This window comes from Excalfactoria chinensis, chromosome 1 (assembly GCF_039878825.1).
Source record: "Excalfactoria chinensis isolate bCotChi1 chromosome 1, bCotChi1.hap2, whole genome shotgun sequence".
NCBI classification, from domain to species: domain Eukaryota; kingdom Metazoa; phylum Chordata; class Aves; order Galliformes; family Phasianidae; genus Excalfactoria; species Excalfactoria chinensis.
The window spans coordinates 71,145,686-71,168,097 of NC_092825.1; the positions used below are offsets into that span (position 1 = coordinate 71,145,686).

The window sequence follows — 22,412 nt, forward strand, 5'->3', positions numbered from 1 at the left end:
AACATTCATCTGTCTTGTGCAAATAACTTGGTTTTACTAAGATGAACAAACCTGTCCAAGACATGGTATTTCCATTAGCTTCTGTGAGTTCTGAACTTTCCCAATTGTACATAAATATGCATTCACAGAAAACAATTGGGTGGCATAAAAAAGAACTTACAAGTAGTCTGATATTTTGATACATGTTTCTTATAACAATGCTGTGGACTTACTAATCATTTTTACACCAGAATCTGCAATACTGAACAGACAAATGAATGTTAATCATTCAAATATCTACTCAATGGATGTGCATTTCCAGTTGCTTATGTGCTAATGCTAAGTGTTGCTGATGCTGCATGACTGTACTTCAGACCTGTTAAAAGCAACTCTTCTCACTAAGGTTTACAATAGAAAAAAAAGTGTAGTCATAACTTTCAAGTAACAAAATCTTTTCATAGAGAAGCTTACCTAGGAATGTCACTCTCAATGGTTATACATCCGTAAAGAAATACAATAATCCCAACGACTGAAGATGGAATGAGGAATTCTGTATATAAGCCCAGCCATGCAAAATAAAGTCCTATTTTTTCTCCAAAATACTTCCTGAAAGAGAAACAAACAGAAGGACAAAAAACATATGCCAATACATTTTTGAAATGTATTTTAATTTCTTAACAATCTCCAAAATTTAAAACAAGAACTGCCAAAGACACAAATGAAAACTCAGAGTATCTTGAAGTTAGTACCACCAAATGAAGTGGATGATTTGAGTAGTTTGAAGCACTTAGCTCTGAGAAGTTAAAGAGAATTCTGTTTCTGTATAATGTGTACTCAAGATCTGCTTGGAAAAAGTACTTCTTACATCTTCAACATCAGTGAAATATTCCTTACTTCCATAAAAAATAACAGTATTTCACCCAAATGTTTGGCAGAAAATGTTGGAAAGGATTCAGTTCTCCAAAAGCACATCCAGCTGAGCCATCATTTTTTGCCTCTATAAATCCTGGATTCATTTGGAGACTAATGTGGAAATAAGATCTCTAGGACTATACTGACAACATCCTCTGATACCTTTATAGATTAATAAACTTGAATTTCAATTAAAACAGGAAGGTTTACTTGCATATCTGTCATTTTCTTTTTATAAAGGATAAATATTTTTTACAAATGTGCAGACCATACAGTTAGTTTAAAAACAAACAAACAAACAAACAAACAAAAAACCTACTGCTCTGAGGAACAGATTATTGTTGATACTGATAAATATGTTGTTACTCAATTCAACATCTTCATGACTCACACTGAAAGCAGCAAAGTAATCATGGATGAAAATCACTGGTCTTACCAAAATACTGCTAGGACTGATTACAAACATTTCAAAACACCAAGAAATTCAAAGAGCTCAAGAACTCATCAATGACAATAACAACATTAAAATGAGACTAAATTTACACAAAATACATCCTGGTTTAAAACATATGACAAGCCAGATAATAAGATGGAAGAGTGCTGGTCAGAAGACAGTTATGTACACAGGGCATGTCATTGCATTTAGCCAGAAAAACATGCATTCATCAAGTGGGGTGGAATGAACAAAAATATTTTTTACATAATATGTCTAATTAAAAAATAGACAAGACTTGCTCCTGAGAAGCACTAAGTTTAATCCCACTTGTAAACTGACTCTAAATTTCCTGACACTTGGAAAATTTTATTCAGACTTTGTATTCCTTATTTAAGTTACTCCTAACAGAAAATGAGATATTTGCAGGTCTGAGAATGAGTCTGCAGAAAAAAAACTCTATTCTGACAGAAATTAATACCAAAAATTCATGCATATGGAGACAAGGTAAATGCCTTTCAACAACATAGGTGATGCTGAAATTTTCTATGCTGAAATATTCTATTCCAGAAACTAACTCTTACGGCAAGCCTGTTCCTGCAGTCAAATTAACTGCTCCCATGAAAGGACTAATGCTTGTAACAGTGGATGTTTTTCTTTACTACTGTTTTCTTTACTACTGTTCCTGCTGCTGTTCTCATACCATCACAGCTGCAGCTAAATTCCCATTCACTCTCACAGTAGGAGAGAGGGCAGTGCTGTCATACTTATTTCAGTGTGGCCGTACATGAATGTCTATATTTTATTTGTTTCAACAGATCTAGCTTATCACTAAGGGAGGAAATACACAATCCTAAAAGGGAGAACCAAATAAAAGGACTTAAAGGTGGTGCATAGACAGTGTTCATCTTCAGCATGAGAGAATGCCGTAGTTTGGAAAACATGTGCAAAAGCAAGGCAAATTTCATTTCCATGAAAGACATATAGCCATTACACCTGAAATTTGCAAGATTGTAGTAAGCGACGGACTGTGTGAATTATCATGAATTGTCATGACAGAATGACTCCAGTGGCACCAGGGTAACTAGGTATGTTTTTCAGTCCAAATAACAGTTTCCACAAGTATAGTTATCTGTCTAATTCACCTTTGGCTTGAATGCCTCATTTAAAAATCATAGAATCATTTGAATTGGAAGGGACCTTTAAAAGTCATCTAGGCCAGATCCTCTGCTATAAACAGGATCATCTATAGTTAGATCAAGTTACTCAGATACCAGTCCAGCCTGATCCTGAATGGGCCCTGGGATAGGGTATTCAACACCTCTCTAGGTAACTGTTCCAGTATTTCAGATAACATTATCGTAAAGCTGCAGTGAAGGCAAAGGCACATCATTCATTTCTTGATGATGGATTGGATCGACTAAAGAAAAGTCCCAGCCCCAGGCTTCCATGGAAGTGTGAAACCCATTTTTGCCTTCAGAAATGATGAATGGAGTGCAGGGGAGCCAGTCTCTTGCCTCCAGAGGGGAGAAATTAACAAGATGAGTGACGTTACAGTTCCTCACATAGCTTAATGCTGTTGTACAGGCAACAGAGGCAGGCAAGGGAGGTGAAACACAGCCCCACTGAGTTCTCTGGGAAAGATGCTGAAGCAGGAAAGGTGCTGCTGTTTCCTGCAGACTCCAGGAACTGCCCCAGGTCCCAAAGTGGTGCAGGAATATGCATGTGTGTACACAATTACACACACACATGCACCCAGGAAAAGGTCTGTTATTGTCTTCACATAGGCTCATATCAACACTTCCATTACAGCATAGTACACTGCTAACAGTTATAGAAATACCAGTAATTTTAAATGTATTATTAATGTACTGCTAGGGGCAGTACAGATGTTAACCCTCTGTGGTAAACAGAAGTGCTGCTACTGAATAAATAATATATCACTAAGCAATGGTGATTTTTTTGTTTTGTTTTTAAAAACTTGTATTTCTCTGTTAGCTACTAATACATATTTTTCCAAATGCACACGTTGCTGGTTACTACCAGCATCTTTTTAGATAAATCTTTTTAGATAAATACAATTGGGAGTGATCAACCTCTCAGGAGTGATCTTCAGCATCTACTGCATGCAGCTCCTTTTTTGTTTTTCTTCTTGTCCTTGATTTTTGTTTTTGCAGAGAATGAGGTGTACAAAAAAAGGTGCTAGTAAAAACATCATGCCTCTTGCAGATCTTTCTTCAGCAACATTAGCCTCATCAGTCCTATTTCAAACAAACAGCATATGCAACACTTTTCATCTTTGCAAATGTGCTTGTTAAAATAAAAATTAGCTATGAATAATGAATTATCAATTGTATGAACCTGTAGATACTGATGGTTCTTAAATGTGCAAACCTTACCATAATTACTCAGTATTGTTTTATCACCTTGCCTCTCAGGTCCATTACTTCACCATTTAGTTTAAAAGTAGTTTTCCAGAAAAAATACTTCTGAACATTTTGTTTTCTCCCTAAATAAATTGTTACACTAATTGTTTGTCAGAAAATTGCAGACTCTCAGTGAATTTAGAAGAAACAGAGGAGCCATATTTAATTTTAGTTGATAGAACTCAAAGCAAGAAAAATTTAGAAAAAAAAAAAAGAAATCAAGACTAGAAGTTCCATATACTACAAAGGTCATCATTGAAAATTCATAAAATCATCACATTCTTCAATACTTTCCCTCTCTTATGTACATATTGCCAAAAAACCAAACCAAACCAAAACAAAACAAAAAAAAAAAAACATACACTCTTTGAACAAAACATTATAAACTTTATGAGCAGAATGACAGACTAGTTAGGAAAATGAACAACTAGTGCCTTCTAAAGCACTTGCTCTACTTTTCTTGTAAGACTCCAAGAATAAGCTTAAATATCATGCCACAAAAACTAATGACTCAGCATGGGTTCACCAAGGGGAGGTCGTGCTCGACCAACCTGGTGGCCTTTTATGAAGATGTCACTAGCTGGGTGGACGGGGGGAGAGCGGTAGATGTAGTCTACCTTGATTTCAGTAAGGCTTTTGATACGGTCCCCCATGACATCCTTATAACAAAGCTGAGGAAGTATGGGATAGATGAGTGGACGGTGAAGTGGATCGAGAATTGGCTGACTGGCAGAGTGCAGAGGGTTGTCCTTGGCGGTGCGGTGTCTGGCTGGAGGCCTGTGACTAGTGGTGTCCCCCAGGGGTCTGTGCTGGGTCCAGTCTTGTTCAACATCTTCATCAACGACCTTGATGAGGGGATAGTGGCCACCCTCAGCAAGTTTGCTGATGACACGAAGCTGGGAGGATTGGCTGACACGCCTGAAGGCTGTGCGGCCATTCAGAGAGACCTGGACAGACTGGAGAGCTGGGCAGTAAGAAACCGGATGAGGTTTAACATAAGCAAGTGTAGAGTCTTGCATCTCGGTAGAAATAATTGCATACACCAGTACAGGTTGGGGGAAGACCTGCTGGAGAGGAGCTCTGCTGAGAGGGACCTGGGCGTCCTGGTGGACGACAGGTTGGCCATGAGCCAGCAGTGTGCCCTTGTAGCCAAAAAGGCCAATGGCATTCTGGGGTGCATTAAAAAGAGCGTAGCCAGCAGGTCGAGGGAGGTGATCCTCCCCCTCTACTCTGCCCTGGTGAGGCCTCATCTGGAATACTGTGTCCAGTTCTGGGCTCCCCAGTACAAAAAAGACAGGGATCTCTTGGAAAGAGTCCAGCGGAGGGCCACAAAGATGGTGAAGGGCCTGGACCATCTCCCCTACGAGGAGAGACTTAGGGAACTGGGTCTGTTTAGCCTTGAGAAAAGAAGGCTGAGAGGGGACTTGATCCAGGTTTATAAATACCTGAGGTGTGGGAGCTATAGTGGCGAGGCTGGTCTCTTTTCAGTAGTGCGTGGGGACAGGACTAGGGGCAATGGGCTGAAACTCCAGCATAGGAAGTTCCGCACGAATGTGCGCAAGAACTTCTTTACAGTGAGGGTGACGGAGCACTGGAACAGGCTGCCCAGGGAGGTGGTGGAGTCTCCTTCTCTGGAGATATTCAAGACTCGCCTGGACGCCTACCTGTGCGACGTGGTGTAGGGAGCCTGCTTTGGCAGGGGGGTTGGACTCGATGATCTCTAGAGGTCCCTTCCAACCCCTATAATTCTGTGATTCTGTGATTCTGTGATGACTGGCATAAAATCTAGACTTCTATAAGTGATGAAAAACAGGCATTCCCAGTGTTTGAAAGTGAAATCCAGAGTACTATCCATTAGACTACTCATTTTTATATTAATGTTAATACCACCTCACCGGCTTCAACTTCTTACCCTGGTTGGCTTAGTTTTCTTTCCAGGATAGACAATCTATACATTCTATAGTCCAGTAGATAATTAATATTCTATTATGCATTAGTTCAGGTTTCATAACTATTCACATCTGCAATCCAAGAAAACCAAGTTCCTTCATTTATGAAAAGATCAGAGAAAGTGAAGAATTTTAAACAAGGGATGTAAATATCACAGATTCATATCTATTGGAAGAGACCTCTGGGGATCATCAAGTCCAACCTCTTGCTCTGGTAGGTTCTCTACAGCAGGTTGCACAGAAAAGCATTCAAGTGGGTCTTGAATTTCTCCAGAGAAGGAAACTCCACAACCTCTCTGGGCAGCCTGTTCTAGTGCCCTGTAAATCTCACAGTAAATTTCTTCTTCATTTTTGTATGGAACTTCCTGTATTTAAGTTTTTACCTTTTCTCCCTTGTCTTGTTGCTGCACAGCACTGAAAAAAGACAAGTCCCACCATTTTGACTCCTTCACTTCAGCTATGAGATCCCCTCTCAGTCTTATTTTTTCCAGGCTGAACAGTTCCGGCTCTCTCAGTGTTTCTTCACGTCTTTATTTCATCTGGAATTGAATTGTTTTCTTCAGAGTGTCTGGTATGATGTCTGATTTTGGTTGTAGGAGAAAAATAATGTTGATAACATACCAATGTTTACAGTTGCTGCTACAAAGTATTGTACAGAGCCAAGACCGCTCTCAGAAAAGGCCTTAAGGAGCTAGGAGGAAATAATGTTAGGACAGATGACTTAAACCGGTTTCACATCCCCACCCAGCTTTTACTTGTTAGTAAGAACGAGGTTCACCAACACAACTCTTTTCATTGTCTCTTCTACCACTTGCATCAAAAAGTTATTCTCAGTACATCGCAGGTACCTGTTGGACCATGAGTGCCTAAGAGCATAGTTCTTTCAGCGTGTCCACAAGAATGAGTGCCTGAGATCATTAGACTATGTTCAGCTGTCTTTATAAGTCTTCATCAACTTCCTCCTCTTGATCAGGTGGCCTGTAGTAAATACCCACAGCAGTATCACTGTATTTGTGTCCCCTTACTTCTCACTCACGAACTCTCTACTCATTTGATGTTAATCCCCAGGCAGAGCTCAATAAATTCCAATTGTATCGTCACATGAAGAACAAGTCTATTACACTGCCTTGCTGGCCTGTCTTTACTAAAGGCATAACCATCCATGATAGCACTCTGGTCATGCAAGCTGTCCCACAGTATCTTTGACTGCACACAGATACCACTCATAAAATGGTTTAGGTTGGAAGGGACAATTATGATCATCTAGTTCCAGCCTCCCTGCTATATATGGCAAGAACATAACCCTCTAGACCAGGTAGCTCAAAGCCATATCCATCCTGGCCTTGAATACTTCCAGGGGTGGTATTCACAACCTCACTGGAAAACCTGTTCCAGTTTCTCACCACCCACACAGTAAAGAACTTCTTCCTAATATCCACTTTAAAACCTTTTCCTCTCATCCGTATTATCTCTCCCCATCTTTCCAGTAGGCCCCTTCAAGTCTCTAGTTCTTCCTGTTCATTTCCTATATTGCATACACTGATGTACAGGAATTTTAAGAAAATAGAACAGACTGTGTATCCATAGGGAAAAGCAAAAATATTCCTCATAGCTATAATCACTGTTGAGCAAGCTGGCTTTATGACTCACATCATGGAAGGCAGCTAAAGAGCATTTGCTGAAGTTTCTATTGGCCTGGCACAATCCACAATTGATTGGAATTGCAAGAGAATTTCTATTTTGTATTCCACACTTCAAATCCTTCAGTTTTAAGATCCCCTTCCTGTCTCAGTGACAATCAGCAAATACCAGTATATACACCATATTCACATCATTACATTGCTTTTAAACCACTTGGAAGATAAGTCTATCACATTTGCACTAGGAAAGTAATCCTGCCCCTGTACTCAGCATTGGTGAGGCCTCACCTTGAGTACTCCGTTCAGTTTTTGTTATCTCAGTACAAAAAGAACATGGAGGTACTGAAGCAGGTCCAGAGAAGAGCAATGAGGCTTGTGAAGGGCTTGAAAAATCAACCCTATGAGGAGAGACTGAGGGAGCTGGGGCTGTACAGACTGGGGAAAAGAAGGCTGAGGGGAGACCTTATCACTCTCTTCAAATACTTGAAAGGTGCTTACATTGAGATCAGGGCTGGTCTCTTCTCACTGGTGACAGGTGACAGGACGAGAGGAAATGGCCTCAAGTTGCACCAGGGTAAGTTTAGGTTGGACGTTAGGAAACACTTCTTTACAGGAAGGGTAGTTAAACACTGGAATAGGCTCCCCAGGGAGGTGGTTGGGTCACCATCCCTGGACGTGTTTAAGAGCCATTTGGATGTGGTGCTCAGAGGTATGATTTAGCAGAGGGTTGTTAGAGTTAGGGGACTATGGTTAGGCTGAGATTGGACTGCTTGATCTTTAAGGTCTTTTCCAACTTGAGTGATTCTGTAATTCTGATTCTATGAATAGCAGGATGCTATGTTTTCTCAGGTGTGAATATGTTACATTCTTACATACTTGTAGCTGGCAGATTGAAGGAGGTGACTCCCACACACTTCTCTGCTCTTGTGGGACCCCATCTGCTGTACTGTGTTCAGCTCCAGGGCCCCAACATAAGAAGGACCTGGACCTGCTTGCAGCAGGTCCAGAGATTGGCTGAAAATGAAGATCAGAGGGCTGAAGCATCTCTCCTATGAAGAAAGACTGAGAAAAACAGGATTATGAAAGGCAGGATTATTTAGCCTAGAGAAGATAAGGTTCCTGAGAGAATTTATAGCAGTCTTTTAATACTTAAATGGTGCCTACAAGAAAGTCAGAAGAAAATCCCTATCAGGGATTGCAGACAGAGGACAGGGGGGAGGAATTTTAAAAGGATAGATTAGGTATAAGGAATAAATTCTTCACAACAGCAGTAGAGAAGTACCAGAACAGGTTGTTCCAACCTTCAGCGTGTCTAAGACTAGTTTGGATGAGGCTTTGGATGACCTGGTCTGGTGAAATGTGTTCCTGCCTATGATAAGGAGTTGGAACTAGATGATCTTTATGGTCCCTTCCAATCCAAACCATCCTATGATTCTATACTGTAGTACTAGAAGAGAAAAAGAGAATTGTGGTGAAGGGCAAATATTGTGTGGGACCATACAAAGTTGGTTTTTTAGTTAATTATTATTATTTTTAAATTTGTTAATAAAAAAGGGAGGAGCAGAGAAGATGGATTCACTATGTGATGAGGATGGTCATCTTACAAACTGGAACATCATAAACAAAACATTTAATGCCTTCTTTGCCTCTGTCTTCAACATTGGTGATAGGCTCTGGCTCATGTGCCCCACCTTGGAGGACCGCAGCCGCAGTAAGAATCAACTCTCAGCCAATTCAAAACTTCTGCAGGATTTGCTGCTTCACCTGGATGCACATGGGACCCAAAGTAATTCATCCCAGGGCACTCAGGGAGCTGGCCAATGCCATGCAAGATCCCTTACAATTATTTTTCAATAACTGGGACTTGGTCTTGTAAATCTGGAGATATCTCAGTTGATTGGAAGCTGGCAAATGTTCCAGTTTTCAGGAAGATCAAGAAAGAAGACCCTGGTAATTACAAGCCTCTCTTCAGTGCCTGGCAGTCTTACTTGCCTGGCAAAATTACAGAGAAAATTATGCTGAGAGTTACTGAAAAACACCTGTATGACAATGTGATCACTGGTCACAGCCAACACGAATTCATTAGGGAAGGTCTTTTTTCACTAGCTCAGTTTCCTTTTATGACAAGGTTGCCCATCTAGTTGATCAAGGGAAGCCATTTGAAGTTATCTTTTTGGATTTCAATGAAGTTTTTGATGCTGTTTACCACAGTAATCTTCTAGCCAAAATGTCCAGCATACAGCTAGACAAAAACATAATGTAAGCAACTGGCTGGCAAGTCAGGTCCAAAGGGTTAGATATAACACCCTAAGGGTTTATACATTAATGGGGTTATATCAGGTTGGCAGCCAGACATCAGAAGTCAAGTGCTTCATTTTAGTGACAGTTCTTGTTAACATTTTCATGAATTACATAGATGTAGGACTAGGGGTGTTTTGAGAAAGTTTGTTGGTGATGCTAAGTGAGCAGAGCTGTTGACTACCTTGAGGGCGGAAAGGCCTTGCAGAGAGATCTGGAAAAATTAGCTGGGCAATCACCACCCATATGAAATGTAGTAAGAGTAAGAAATGCCATATTCTGCTTCTTGGCTATACATAAAGTCTGGGGGATGAGAAGCTGGAGAGCAGCCCTGCTGTAAGGGATTTGGGGGTACTGCTCAATAGCAAGCTGAACATGAGTCAACAGTGTGCAACCAGGCACAGTACTGTTAGCCAGTCAAGGGAAGTGACTGTCAAATTCTACAGTGCAGTGTCACCCCACCTTGAGTACTATGCACAGTTTTGGGTGCCAGAGTACAAAAAGGTTATAAAACTATTACAGAGTGTCCAAAGGAGAGCTTTGAAGATGGTGAAGGTTCTACGGGGAAAGACGTGAGGAACAGCTGAGATACCTTGGTTTCAGCCTAGACAAGAGGAGACTGAGGGGAGACCTCAATCAAAGCTATGGCTTCATCATGAGAGGTAGTGGAGGGGAATATGCTAATCACCTCTCTCTGTTATCCCATGCCATATCCCAAGGGAGTGGTATGAAGATTGACAAGGAAGGTTTGAGATGCAAGTCAGGAAAGATTCTTCAGTGAGAAGGTGATCTGATTGAAACAGGATCCCCAGGGAAGTGGTCATGGTACCAAGTTTCCTGGAGTTCAAAAAGCAACTGGACAACACTCTCAGATATGTGGTCTTATTTTTTGATGATCTTGTGTGAAGCCAGAAGTTGGACTAGATGATCCTCATGGGTCCTTTCCAACTTGGGATATCCTAAGATGCTATGATAATTAAGAGAAAAAAAAAAAAAAACAACAACAACCAAAAAAACCAAAAACAAACAAAAAAACAAAACAAAACAACAACAACAACAAAAAACCCACATTCTTCAAAAGGTAAGAAACATGATAAGAAAAGGAATCTGCAGAAGTTTTTGTATCTTCTCTCATCTACACTGGGGTCAGACTAGAATTTTTCTCTTACAGGCAAGACACTACTCATGATCTACACTGATCTGGTAAAGGAGGAGCATCGAGACCAGAGTTTGCCCTGCCTTAGTAACTAACTTGCATCCAGCCCATATGTATCCACTAATCCTTTTCAGAGTTTGAGAATAGATGGCCCACTGAACAGAAGGAATATGCCTGCTGTGTTACATGTATTTTGCTTTCTCTTTAGTCATGATCTAAGATGTGTCCTTTTTTATATACTTATGCTCAATAAAGACAGCAGTTCTCATTCAAAGCAAATGATTTTGATAATGAGTGTGTACCTCTTCTATCAGAAGCAGCAATCAAACATTTTTTTCTGTACCTTGTTACATTCTGAGTTGAATTTTTGAGTTCAATCTGGAAAATGTTTTGATTGCTATTCAAATGGCCAGCTCACCTACCAAGCACTGTTTTGTTTTTGTTTTTGTTTTTTTTAAGAGTCATGTACCTAAAGAAAGATTCAATCAGATCCTCCATAACTCCTTCAGGAGATAAACTAAAATTGCAGTTTCTCCTAACAGCCCTAGGTTGAGTAAATCTAAACAATGTTCTAAAAATATAAAAAAAAAAAAAAAAAATAAAAATAAAAATAAAGAAATAAAAATTCTGCAAAAACTGTATTTTCTCTACCATCAAAGTTAGAATAAGAAATGTTGGGAAGGGTACAGTGAAAATGTTTACTTAATTCCCCCTGCTTAGCTCATGTAATATTTGAATCCATGTATCTGCAGTGTGATTCTGTCTGTCTGGTTGCTAAACCAATATAAAAAAAATAACTAATATTTAAATTATATGCTTTTTATATGGTTTTGACTTTCCAAAAATGAATGTGATATACTGGAAAAGTGAATACACGTTTTGGAAATACAAAACAAAAAACAAACAAACAAACAAACAAACAAAAAAACTGGAAGCATTCAAGAACAATGTTAAAAAAGAAAAAAAGAAGAAAGGAAACAAAAATAATCCTAGAATCATAGGATGGCCTGGGTTGAAAAGGACCATAATGATCATCTAGTTTCAACCCCCCTACTATGTGCAGGGCCATCAGCCACTAGACCAGGCTGCCCAGAGCTACATCCAGCCTAGTGCTGAATACCTCCAGGGATGGAGCATCCACAACATCTTTGAGCAACGTGTTTCAGTGTGTCACCACCTTCTGTATGAAAAACTTCCTCCTAATATCTAACCTAAACCTACCCTGTCCTAGTTTAAAACCATTCCCCCTTGACCTATCACTATCCATCCTCAAAAAACTGTCATCCCCCCTTCTGTTTATATGCTCCTTTCAAATACTGGAAGGCCACAATGAGCTCTCCCTGGAGCCTTCTTTTCTCCAGGCTAAATAAGCCCCATTCCCTCAACCTCTCCTCATAAATATAAATAATATATACATATAAATATATGAAAATATATATGTTTTAGACATCAAGAATTGGGAAATCTGCTCAAAAAATTTCAGTTTTTTATTTTCTGTACTCTACTGTAAGCCAGTTGTTATTTCATTCATGCCACAATTCATTTCCCACAGAATAATCTCAAATAAGTCAATATTTTCTACGCAAAACTTGAACTGCATTACAGTAGGCAAATGATCAAAAGTTGTATGTCTTCAAATGAATTTACTCACAAAAAAAAACCAAAAACAAACATACAAACAAAAAACAAAAAACAAATAAAAAAAAGGATTATAGGTTTTTATCTCTGTTATAAACAAGTAGTGCTCTCGAGGTATGATTTCATGTAAAAATATCTGTTACCAGAGCTAGTTTAAAAGCTTACTTCCCATCCCCAGCTTCATGCTCTCTCTGACCTACTTTCTCTCTAATCTATCTCCCTAGTTGTACTGATGAAGCATAAACCTGAGTGCTATTAAAAATATATAATTAAACCCCCAAAGGGACATATCCACCTCCTCAGTAAGCCAGCTTATAGTGTAGTATCATAGTATCATAGTATCGTGCGAGTTGGAAGGGACCTTAGAGATCATTGAGTCCAACCTCCAGGATTCGAGCCCTCTGTGTAGCAGCGCAGCGCTTCTACCACTTGTGCCACAGGGGGGATTCAAACCCGGGCCTCCGGTGTTGCAAGCGGCAGTTCTTCCACCGTGTGCCACCTATGTACAGCAGTGACAGATCATTGGAGAAAATGGTGCCAGAGTCAGGAACAACAGACTAGGTCAAGTGAAGAAAATCTGTCCATAAACAAGGCTTACCCATATATGATTATCCACATAAATACTAATTTCTCATATATTTTTTATCTCAGAAAACAATAATTTAATTATCTCAGAACACAAGAGTTTCATTATTACTCAGGTAATAGTTTCCAGCACATTGATATTTCCACTTGAAGTTCTGAGAACTGTACAGTTATTTCAGAAACACTGCTGGAGTATAGATAAAATTCCATAATAGAATCAAGAATAAGACAAAACATTTCTGTGTACCTCATTATTTCATCCCAGGTAGTTACTTGTGTCCAGATTTTTCTGGACTTAACATATTTTCCCCACTTGAAAGATTTTTCAGGGCAGGATTCAATCACTTATTGAAACTATCTGGGACATCTGGGTAGAATTATTGCTCAGCAGCAGCACCAGGGCTGCTGTGCATCCAAAGATCCTAAAGATTTCTAACATGTAAGTGCCTGACAGCCTATATGCACATACTCTGTCTAGACAGTCCCAGGATTATTGCTAAATCCAGATCTACAGAGAGTACACAAAATGGAGCATAATGCAAGCCAAGTAAGGCTCCTGGCAGAAAGCAGCCCCACTTTGACATCAGACTGAGAAATTCTTTAATTAAGGTTTTCAGAACTGTGAGAGAACCTCGGCTATGCTGCAGATGATTCTCAGAAAAAAATTCCAAATGATTCTGTATATAGAAAGCAATGAAAGGAGTTTGCCCAAAGTGCTGCTTAGGCTGAAGATAAAGCTCAAGACTATCCAATATAAAATGAATATGAGAGTGCTTGTCAAGAGATTGGATAAACCAGCGCTAGAGCCCTGAATCAAACTCCTAATACTGAAAGCTATCTCTAACCTTAATGTTTGTACACGCATCTGCAAATGTTCCTCAACCATTTTGTAACACTTGACAACACTGGTAAGATGTAGAAATAAGTTCAGAGCCAAGACAGGGCATTTATTTCTACAAAAAATTTCCTGTCCTGTGTATGTCTTCTAAGAAGTAATGCACTGAATCATCTTCAGTGACTCTGAGGGAGACTGTTCACAAAAGACCAAGAGAGAACTTACAAATGTGACTCTTTTAGCCAGAAAGTAGCATGGAAAAGGATGTCATGAATGTTTTTTTTTTGTTTGCTTGTTTGTTTTGTTTTGTTTTTTCTTGTGTGTGTGTATCTGTGATAGGATGAAAAAACCTCTTAATGAAGACCAGAATCCCTTAGAGAATAGCTGTAAGACTTTTTCCTCCAGTTTCTTGACTCTTTAGAAATAATAGCTAAAAGTAAAATGGCATTGTTTAAGGAGATAATCTGTGTGGAGGAGAGGTCATCATCCAGTTCCCAAATCTTAATGTATTCAAAAACCTGGCAAAAAATGTTTTGAATAAAAACAAAGGATTCTAGTTTTAACAATAATTTAAAATAGCAAATTATAAACTTCTTCCTGTAAAGAAACAAAATGAAAATAAACTGTTCACTGAACTTCACAGCTTTACTAATGTTATTGTTTGCATTCCAGGAAGTTTTCAGAATGCAGGTTAGAGAGGAGATTATGAGGTGGTGGTGGATTATAAACTAAAAATTCTATTGGACTGCTTACAAAGGAACAATAGAAGCAAGTAAACAATGGGATGCTGGTTAGTCAAAAACACTGTAATCAAATTTGCTACTTTCCTATGGAAAAATACTAATCTTTAAGGGCTTCCACAGAGCATCTTTGGATTTGTGCAAATACTTAGTAGAATGTTCTTCATGGATGAAGAGATCTCTTACTGGAAAGCTAGGCACAAAGTGGATGTGATGTGCAGAACTATAAAAATGATAATCCGTATGGTTTTTTAGATGCAGTAGCAGCAATATTTAACTTTACACAGTGTTTGAAAGGATTAAGATGCTGATTGCATTATTCAGTTGATATCTGGATTTGGATGTCACATTTTTTGCCTACAAAAACTCTACATACCCATGAATCCATGCAGTAACAAGGCACTTACTAAAGACGGACACTTTTAGCAAGACGAGGAAAGCAATGTGTGTCCTATCACTTAGCTTTGAGAACTAATGCAATACAGCCTATAAACATTCATTGTCTCTCTTGATACATAAATCAAACACTGCCAATCAAAAATGGCACTCTAAATCTGGCAAACTTAGAATTCACAACAGGTACCTCAGATACATGAGGCGGAGTCAACACTCTGAATCAACAAACGTTACCTATGGGGCAGGGAGTACAGTTTCACAACAGAAACATTCCAGCTCACTATATGAAGTTGTATAAAAGGAATAAGTAATTCATTCGGTTACACATATCATCCTTCTTCACTCATAAGAAACTCTAAAATTGAGTAACCTATTTAAAGTGACACAGTGAATCAGCCTTTCTTTCAGACTGGAAGAAAGTTTAACTACTTTTTTCTTCCTTCTTTATATATTCATATTTATTTAATTATTTATGGCCCTTAGCACCTATTGATACTCTTTCAGCTTTTCTCTGATGCAAATAAGTAATAATTCTATAGATTAGGCTATTAGAGAGCACCCAGAGGACAACAAAGATGGTGAAAGAACTGGAAAGGAAAATATATGAGGAGAAACTGAGATACTTTGGTTTGTTCAGCATAGTCAAGAAGAGACTGTGGTGTCCTACAGCTTCCTCACAAGATGAGTGGAGAGACAGGTGCTGATCTCTGCTCTTTGGTGACAGCAACAGGACCTGAGGGCACCCAAACAGTGGTCATGGCACTGAGCTTGCTGAAGTTCAAAAAGCACTTAGAAACACTGTTTGGATCTTGAGTAGTCCTGTGTAGAGCCAGGAGCTGGACTTGATTCCTTTGGGTTCTTTCCAACTTAGAATATTCTATGACTCCAGTACTTACTCAGGGTGAGGTAATTTTACATTAATAACAATACAACAAAACAGGGATGATCTCCTATCCAGTATTTCAGTTCATAAACAGACACTTATCTGCAGGTGTTTCGAGATACTCATTAAGTATGTTTTTGTCTCAGAAAGATAGCCACCTCTTTGTGATATCAGTAACCTCGGCATAGTCACTTCATCCGTCATTTAGTGATGAAGGTTACATTGAACCAGACATGTCCCCTGTGGCACAAGGGGTAGAAGTGCCGCTTCACTACACAGAGGGCTCGAAACCCGGGAGTTGGACTCGATGATCTCTAAGGTCCCTTCCAACTCGCACGATACTGTGGTACTGTGATATAATTCATTATAACTTCAATTTGCTTTCTTGCTTGCATCAGAGGTACCCTGCTAAAGGACAAGACTGGATGTTATTCAAAGGCAAATCTTTCTCCCCCTTGAGAGGGCTGCAGTGCTGGAGATGGAACTATTGAATATCCTTTCACACAATTTTCAAACTTGCAAGTCATTTGATCTAGCTTTCAAATCAGCCCTGCTTTGATCATGGATTAAGGTCAGGGACATCCAGAGGTCCCTATGCAAAACTTACTCATATTAGAAGCACATAATTAAAACAAAAGTCTGCTTAACATACTATAGTCTTCATAAAAAAGGTTCATAGAACTTCTAGGGAGTGTCCTATCCTATCTCCAGATCAACACTGGTTTTCTTAGGAAAATGACAAATTTATTATCATTAACTACAAAAATTAGTAAAACTCTGGGCATATGTTTAACTAAGAAAAGAGCACCAAGCATACATTAGAAATAAATAAATAAACACAGGTATATTGTATAGCTCTTTTTAAATTACATTACAAGGATTAAGGGGAACTAGAATTGATAATGGCACTCCTACAAGACACCTACACTGGATAACTATAAATCAATACTTAAATTATTACAGACAAATCTCTAGGATTCTGCACATGTTAGAATTTCAACTTGTGTTTTCTACTTTTTAAGCCAGGAATATCAGTTAGAAAATAATTAAAAAACTCCTTCTCAAAAAAAGTCTCATTCAATCCATCTTAGTTAAAAATAATAAGCAAAAACTGATATAATTCAAGCCTCACTTTACACTTTACTATCTACACAACCTGTTCTATATACCCCCCTTAAAATTTTTACTTGGAATTGTTCTGCATAAAAACGTAGAACTTTTACTGTATCCTCATTTGGTGAAGCTCTCCCCATTCATCACTGGATTTCTTAATTTATAATTAAAAATGACTTGTCTCCTGTACCCCCCAAGAAATGCATATTAGCCAGAGCAAAACACTTCTAATGATAAGAACATAGGAATCAACTGAACTGTCAGCAAATATTGCAGTGCCTCTCTTTATCATTCTTTTTTATTATTATTATTATTGTTTAATTTTACATTTTTAAGAATGTGAAAACATTCTAACACCAATCATACAATTATCACTCCTTTAGAATATCATCCTTAGCAAGGACCTCAAAGAATCCCAGCCTGTGCCAAGAGTGACCATAACAAATACACAATTTCTAGTGTTGGTATACAGTTGCTTGGAAACCAGTAAACCAGTAAACTTGAACAGTAGCAAGGAACCAAAGGAACAGATAATTCTACTTAAAACAGATAATTCAGACTTAAAAAGGCCAGTTAATTTGAGGATGTGAATACTGATTAAACAACATACTCCAAAAGATTTAATGGACTGGAAAATATAAGACTAAACTGATCTTTGATAGAAGGTAAAATAAATGCTGTTTCTGTTCATCAGATTCTGAATTTAAATTTGTGAATTTACACAGTGTTTCATAACAAGAAAAAAAATAAAAATTAAAAAAAAGTATAGTCCAATCAGTCTGAAAAAGAAGAATTACAAGATTTTTTTTAAATATGAGGTCAATAGGCAATTTTTAGACATGTTGTAACAGTAATCATTTTCCTCCTCCCTGCCACAATACAGAGATGTAAAATACCTAGTCCGGCTGCAGAAAGAAAAGTGTGGTAATTTCTCATGTGTATAAAGCTCTAATTTTACCCAGAAAATAAAAATATTTATTTTACAGGTAATTGTCAAACTTGCGATCAAGCAAAGAAAAGATAAAAGAAGGAATAATCATCACTGAGAACAGAGAATTCAATTTTTTGTCTGGACTTCTTTTTCTTTCCCACAGAATTTTTATGAAATCATATAATATAACATCATAATGAGGACAGCAAGATGCAAATGAAGATGAAACAGACGTGACTCTGTTTTTAATTCAGCTAGGCTGCTGAGCCTGGTAAAACTTAAAGAATTTCGTCAGTCATGGTTTAAGGTAAGTTTTTTAATATTTACTAAGAATGTAGCAGGTACTGTAATCTAGTTTTGAATTTAGATAGTTCATCCAGTATCCTGGCTTAGACTGATTGGTTGTCAAAAAGTATGTAAATCCTGCATGGAAATATTATGGCACAAAGGGAAATTTTGGTTTAGCAGAACTTCATTAAGATCTAACAGCCTCCCTTCCATTTGCCAATTTGAAACATCTCACAGACAGTAAAGATCAGTTCTGCTTATTATAAATTTAATACTTCAGTCTGTGATAAATTATATGCAGGACTCCAACTTTTCAAAACTTAATTATTATATTTTGTAAATGTTGTTGCTTCTCAATATTACTAACACTAGCTCTTGCAGCTAATCACTTTGGGGTAGATTGTGTAATAAAGACCAGTTATAGTATGATAATTCAGAAATAAATACTTTTTTCTTAAGTATAAACAATATCAAGTAATTTAAGGAATTTAATCAAATAGCATTTTTTTTTCCATTTTTTGTTTTCTAATATCACAGTACATTTACTTTTTAATAATCTAATATTTCTCATATACAACAAGTATCGTGGAATTTTTTTCCTTTTATTTATGCTTTAATAGGTATTGTGGAAGTTCCCAAGAAGCATGGTGCTTTTGCTTTGCCTATGTATAAGTCCAACTTCTCTGTTTGAAGCGTGACATAAATTTTAAAATTTAAACAATAGAAAAAACACTGTGAATACACGGGTGGTTTCATGTAAATAAAATTTGTTAAATCAGAACTAAAGCATAACAAATCAATTTCAAAACTGGCAAATACTTTGACAACATGTGGAAACCTGCTTCTTGTTATTGACAGCTTTGATCACAATCCAACAAAAAGTCATGAAACTAATCAGAAATATTATACTTCTCCAGGATAACCCAGTATATGTAAAGAAAAGTATCGTCAGAACTATAGAAAAGCAGTGAGAAATTTTACTTATGTATCAATCAATCCAAGATTTCATTTGCTGAAGTAACTACAGGAACTCCATTAATCTGTATCAGAGAGCAACAGGGTCCCCTGGTGTTCTTATAAGTCCATATTACCTTATGAGATCAATAGGCTGAAACTTGTAAAATACTCCATATCTTGCCCATTCTCGATACAGCAACTAAATAATAAAATAAAAACAAAACAAAACAAAAATTAAGTTGAGATAACTGTTCTTGTTTGTTTTTACAGACATTGTCAAAAAGATAAATAAATAGAGCAAAAAAAAGAAAAAAAAATACACACCATTTTCTGTTATTCAGTACAAACTTCCAAATATATTTTTTGAACAGCTGTAGAAGACTTCAGCCATGCCAGAAATTCAAGTATGGGGTACAGAAGCTTTTTCTCCATACACCTACTTCCTTGACATCATATTTATGGGACTGTGATGTTAAAAACAAGTGTTTAAAGAGAAGAAAAAAAAATTGCCATAGCCTTATGAAAATCTTCAGAAAGAAACAATTCTACTCCTAGACTAAAATTGTTCTTTAATATAATTTATTTAGTGTCCAGAATTATACCACAAGTAAGTATGGTACAGCATTTTCAGCTAAAAGGTGAAGTGATCCAAGAAGAGTTCAAAACTGGTAAGCTGATAAGTAAAAACATAACAAGATGTAAGAGAAGTGGCAAGTTTTTTCTTCAACTATTGAGACTACTGTGTCCAGTTGACACTAGATAACAGCTCCTTCTCTGCCCATGCTGCTCATGCACACACAACTTTAAACATTTAGTGTTGGAACTCCAAATTCACCCACCACTTTCAAGCAGCACAAAAAGATGCCTTTCTGAGAGCACAAGAGATCTTAGTCCCTCAGAATAAGAAGGCAGTCAGGGGAGTCAGGAAATAGGCATGGCTGGGCAAGGACCTGCTGGTCAGACTGAGTGAGAAGAAGGGATTTGACTGTCTGTTGGAAATAAGGGCATATCACCTGGGGAGAATACAGGGATGCTGTACAGAATTGCAGAGAGGGGATTAAGAAAGCCAAGGGAAGGTCCTAAAGGAGCTGGCTGATGTGGTTGCTGAGCTGCTCTCCATCATATTTGAGAAGTTGTGGCTGTTGGGTGAAGTCCCTTGGGACTGGAATAAAGAAAATATCACTCCCAGTAACAAGAAAGGGAGGACGAAGGACCTGGGGAACTACAGGCTAGTGAGCTTCACCTCTGTCTGGGAAAATCATGGAACAGGTCCTCCTAGAAGGCATGTTAAAGCATATAATGGAGCAGATCAGCAGGTGAACTGAGGCAGCCAGCATGGCTTTATGAAGGGAAGGTCATGCCTGACCAGTTTCTGGTAGCCTTCTGTGATGGGGTGACAACATTGGTGGACAAAGGGAAGGTATCTAGACTGCCTGGACTTGTACAAGGACTTTGACATGGTCCCCCACCACATACATTATCTCTAAATTGGAGAGACACAGTTTTGAGGGGTGGACTATTTGGTGGATGAGGAATTGGTTGGAAGGCTGTAGACAGAGGGTTGTGGTGAATGGCACTATATCCAGGCGGAGACTGATGACAAGCAGTGTACCCCAGAGATCTGCCTGGGGGCTGGTGCTCCTCAATGTCTTCATCAATGGCATTGATTACAGTCTTGAGTGCAACCTCAGCAAGTTTGCTGATGACACCAACTGTGTGGTGTGGTTAATAAGTTAGAAGGACGCAATCCAGAGAGAGATCAACAAACATGAAAGGTGGCCTCGTGTGAACCTAATGAGGTTCAATATTGCAAAGCACAAGGTGCTGCACTTTAGTCAGAATAACCCCAGGTATATATACAGACTGGAAGAAGAACTCCTTGAGAGTAGCCCTGTAGAGAAGATCGTGTGAGTCCTGGTGGATGAAAAACTTAATATGATGCAGTAGTGTGCTCTTTCAGCTTAGAAGGCCAATGGCATCCAAGGCACCATCAGAAGAGGGAGGCGATTGTCTCTCACTGCTCTGCTCTCTTGAAGCACCACCTGGAGTACTGCACCCTGGTCTGGGGCTCCAAATACAGAAAAGATGTGAAACTCTTGGAACAGGCCACTGGAGGACCACTAAGATGATCAGAGGGCTGGAGCAACTCCCCTGCAAAGACAAGCTGAAGGAGACTGGCTTGTTCAGCCTGGAGAAGAGAAGGCTGCAAGGAGACATCATTGCAGCCTTCCAGTATTTAAAAGGGGATTCAACCTTTTACTTGGGCAGACAGTGATAAGACAAGGGGGAATGGTTTCAAGCTCAAGCACAGAGAGAGTGGTGAGGTGGAATAGGCTGCCCAGAGAGGTTCTGGATGCTCCATCCCTGGTTGGATGGGGCTCTGGGCAATCTGGTCTAGTACCAGATCTGGTGGCCCCGCCTGTGGCAGGTGGCTTGGAACTTCATGATCCCTGGGGTCCTGTCCAACACAAGCTGTTCTATGATTCTATGAAAGGGAGGTGCAGATCCTCCAGAAACCTCTTACAAAAAGAGGAACAAAACTTCTATCCCCTGACTGTTGAGTCAGGGATAAGAGGAAACGTTTCAGAACCCCGTATTAACCCCAATACACTCAGCTACCATAGGCAAGGTAGGTACTTGTGATAGACTTCCGCACTCTCTGTTTTGTTGCTGTGATCTATATGATACAAATTTGTTGGACTTTAGAAAAGAAACCTGTGACAGTCTTTCAGAAGGACTTCCTGGAAAAGAAATCAGTAATTATGGTATGAAAGGAATTACATTGTTCTGAAACCAATGACAGCTGCTGGATAGAAATCACCATCCGATTAATAATTTGGCAAAAGATTTCATATTATAGAAGTGCATTTTATAACTGTGTACATGTTTATTAATAATTCAGAAAGGACTTTCATCAAGATTTTCAGAATTAGGTGAAGACTAATGGAAGTTTAGAGGACGTATCAGAAGGATTTAACAAATTTAGATGACTGTTCATCATATTTTAACTTCAGAGGAAATAAAGAACAGGGCAGTTCCAGGCAAAACAAACAACAACAACAAAACCACAACAACAAAAACTAACTAAAAAACACAAAACAAAACAACATTTTCTATGGAAACACCTGATTTCTTTATATTCTTTCACATTTATATGCTGTGAAAGGACCATAGACAGTCTAAGAAATTTTATCAGCATTTTATCAGGCAGCAGAATCACGGTGGTTATTTTGATTCTAAGAGACAGAAGGTG

The 22,412-nt window shown here is 38.6% G+C and overlaps 1 protein-coding gene across 1 annotated transcript in view; it reads right to left on the reverse strand.

Moving 5' to 3' along the window:
• ANO2 (anoctamin 2) overlaps positions 1 to 22,412 on the reverse strand; it is a 179,234-nt gene that overhangs the window by 111,189 nt on the left and 45,633 nt on the right. Inside the window, exons 10-11 of the mRNA XM_072335289.1 lie at positions 19,294 to 19,358; positions 451 to 585 (exon numbers count right to left, since the gene is read on the reverse strand). Coding sequence (XP_072191390.1) covers positions 451 to 585; positions 19,294 to 19,358 — 200 coding nt within the window. The remainder of the gene's footprint in view (positions 1 to 450; positions 586 to 19,293; positions 19,359 to 22,412) is intronic.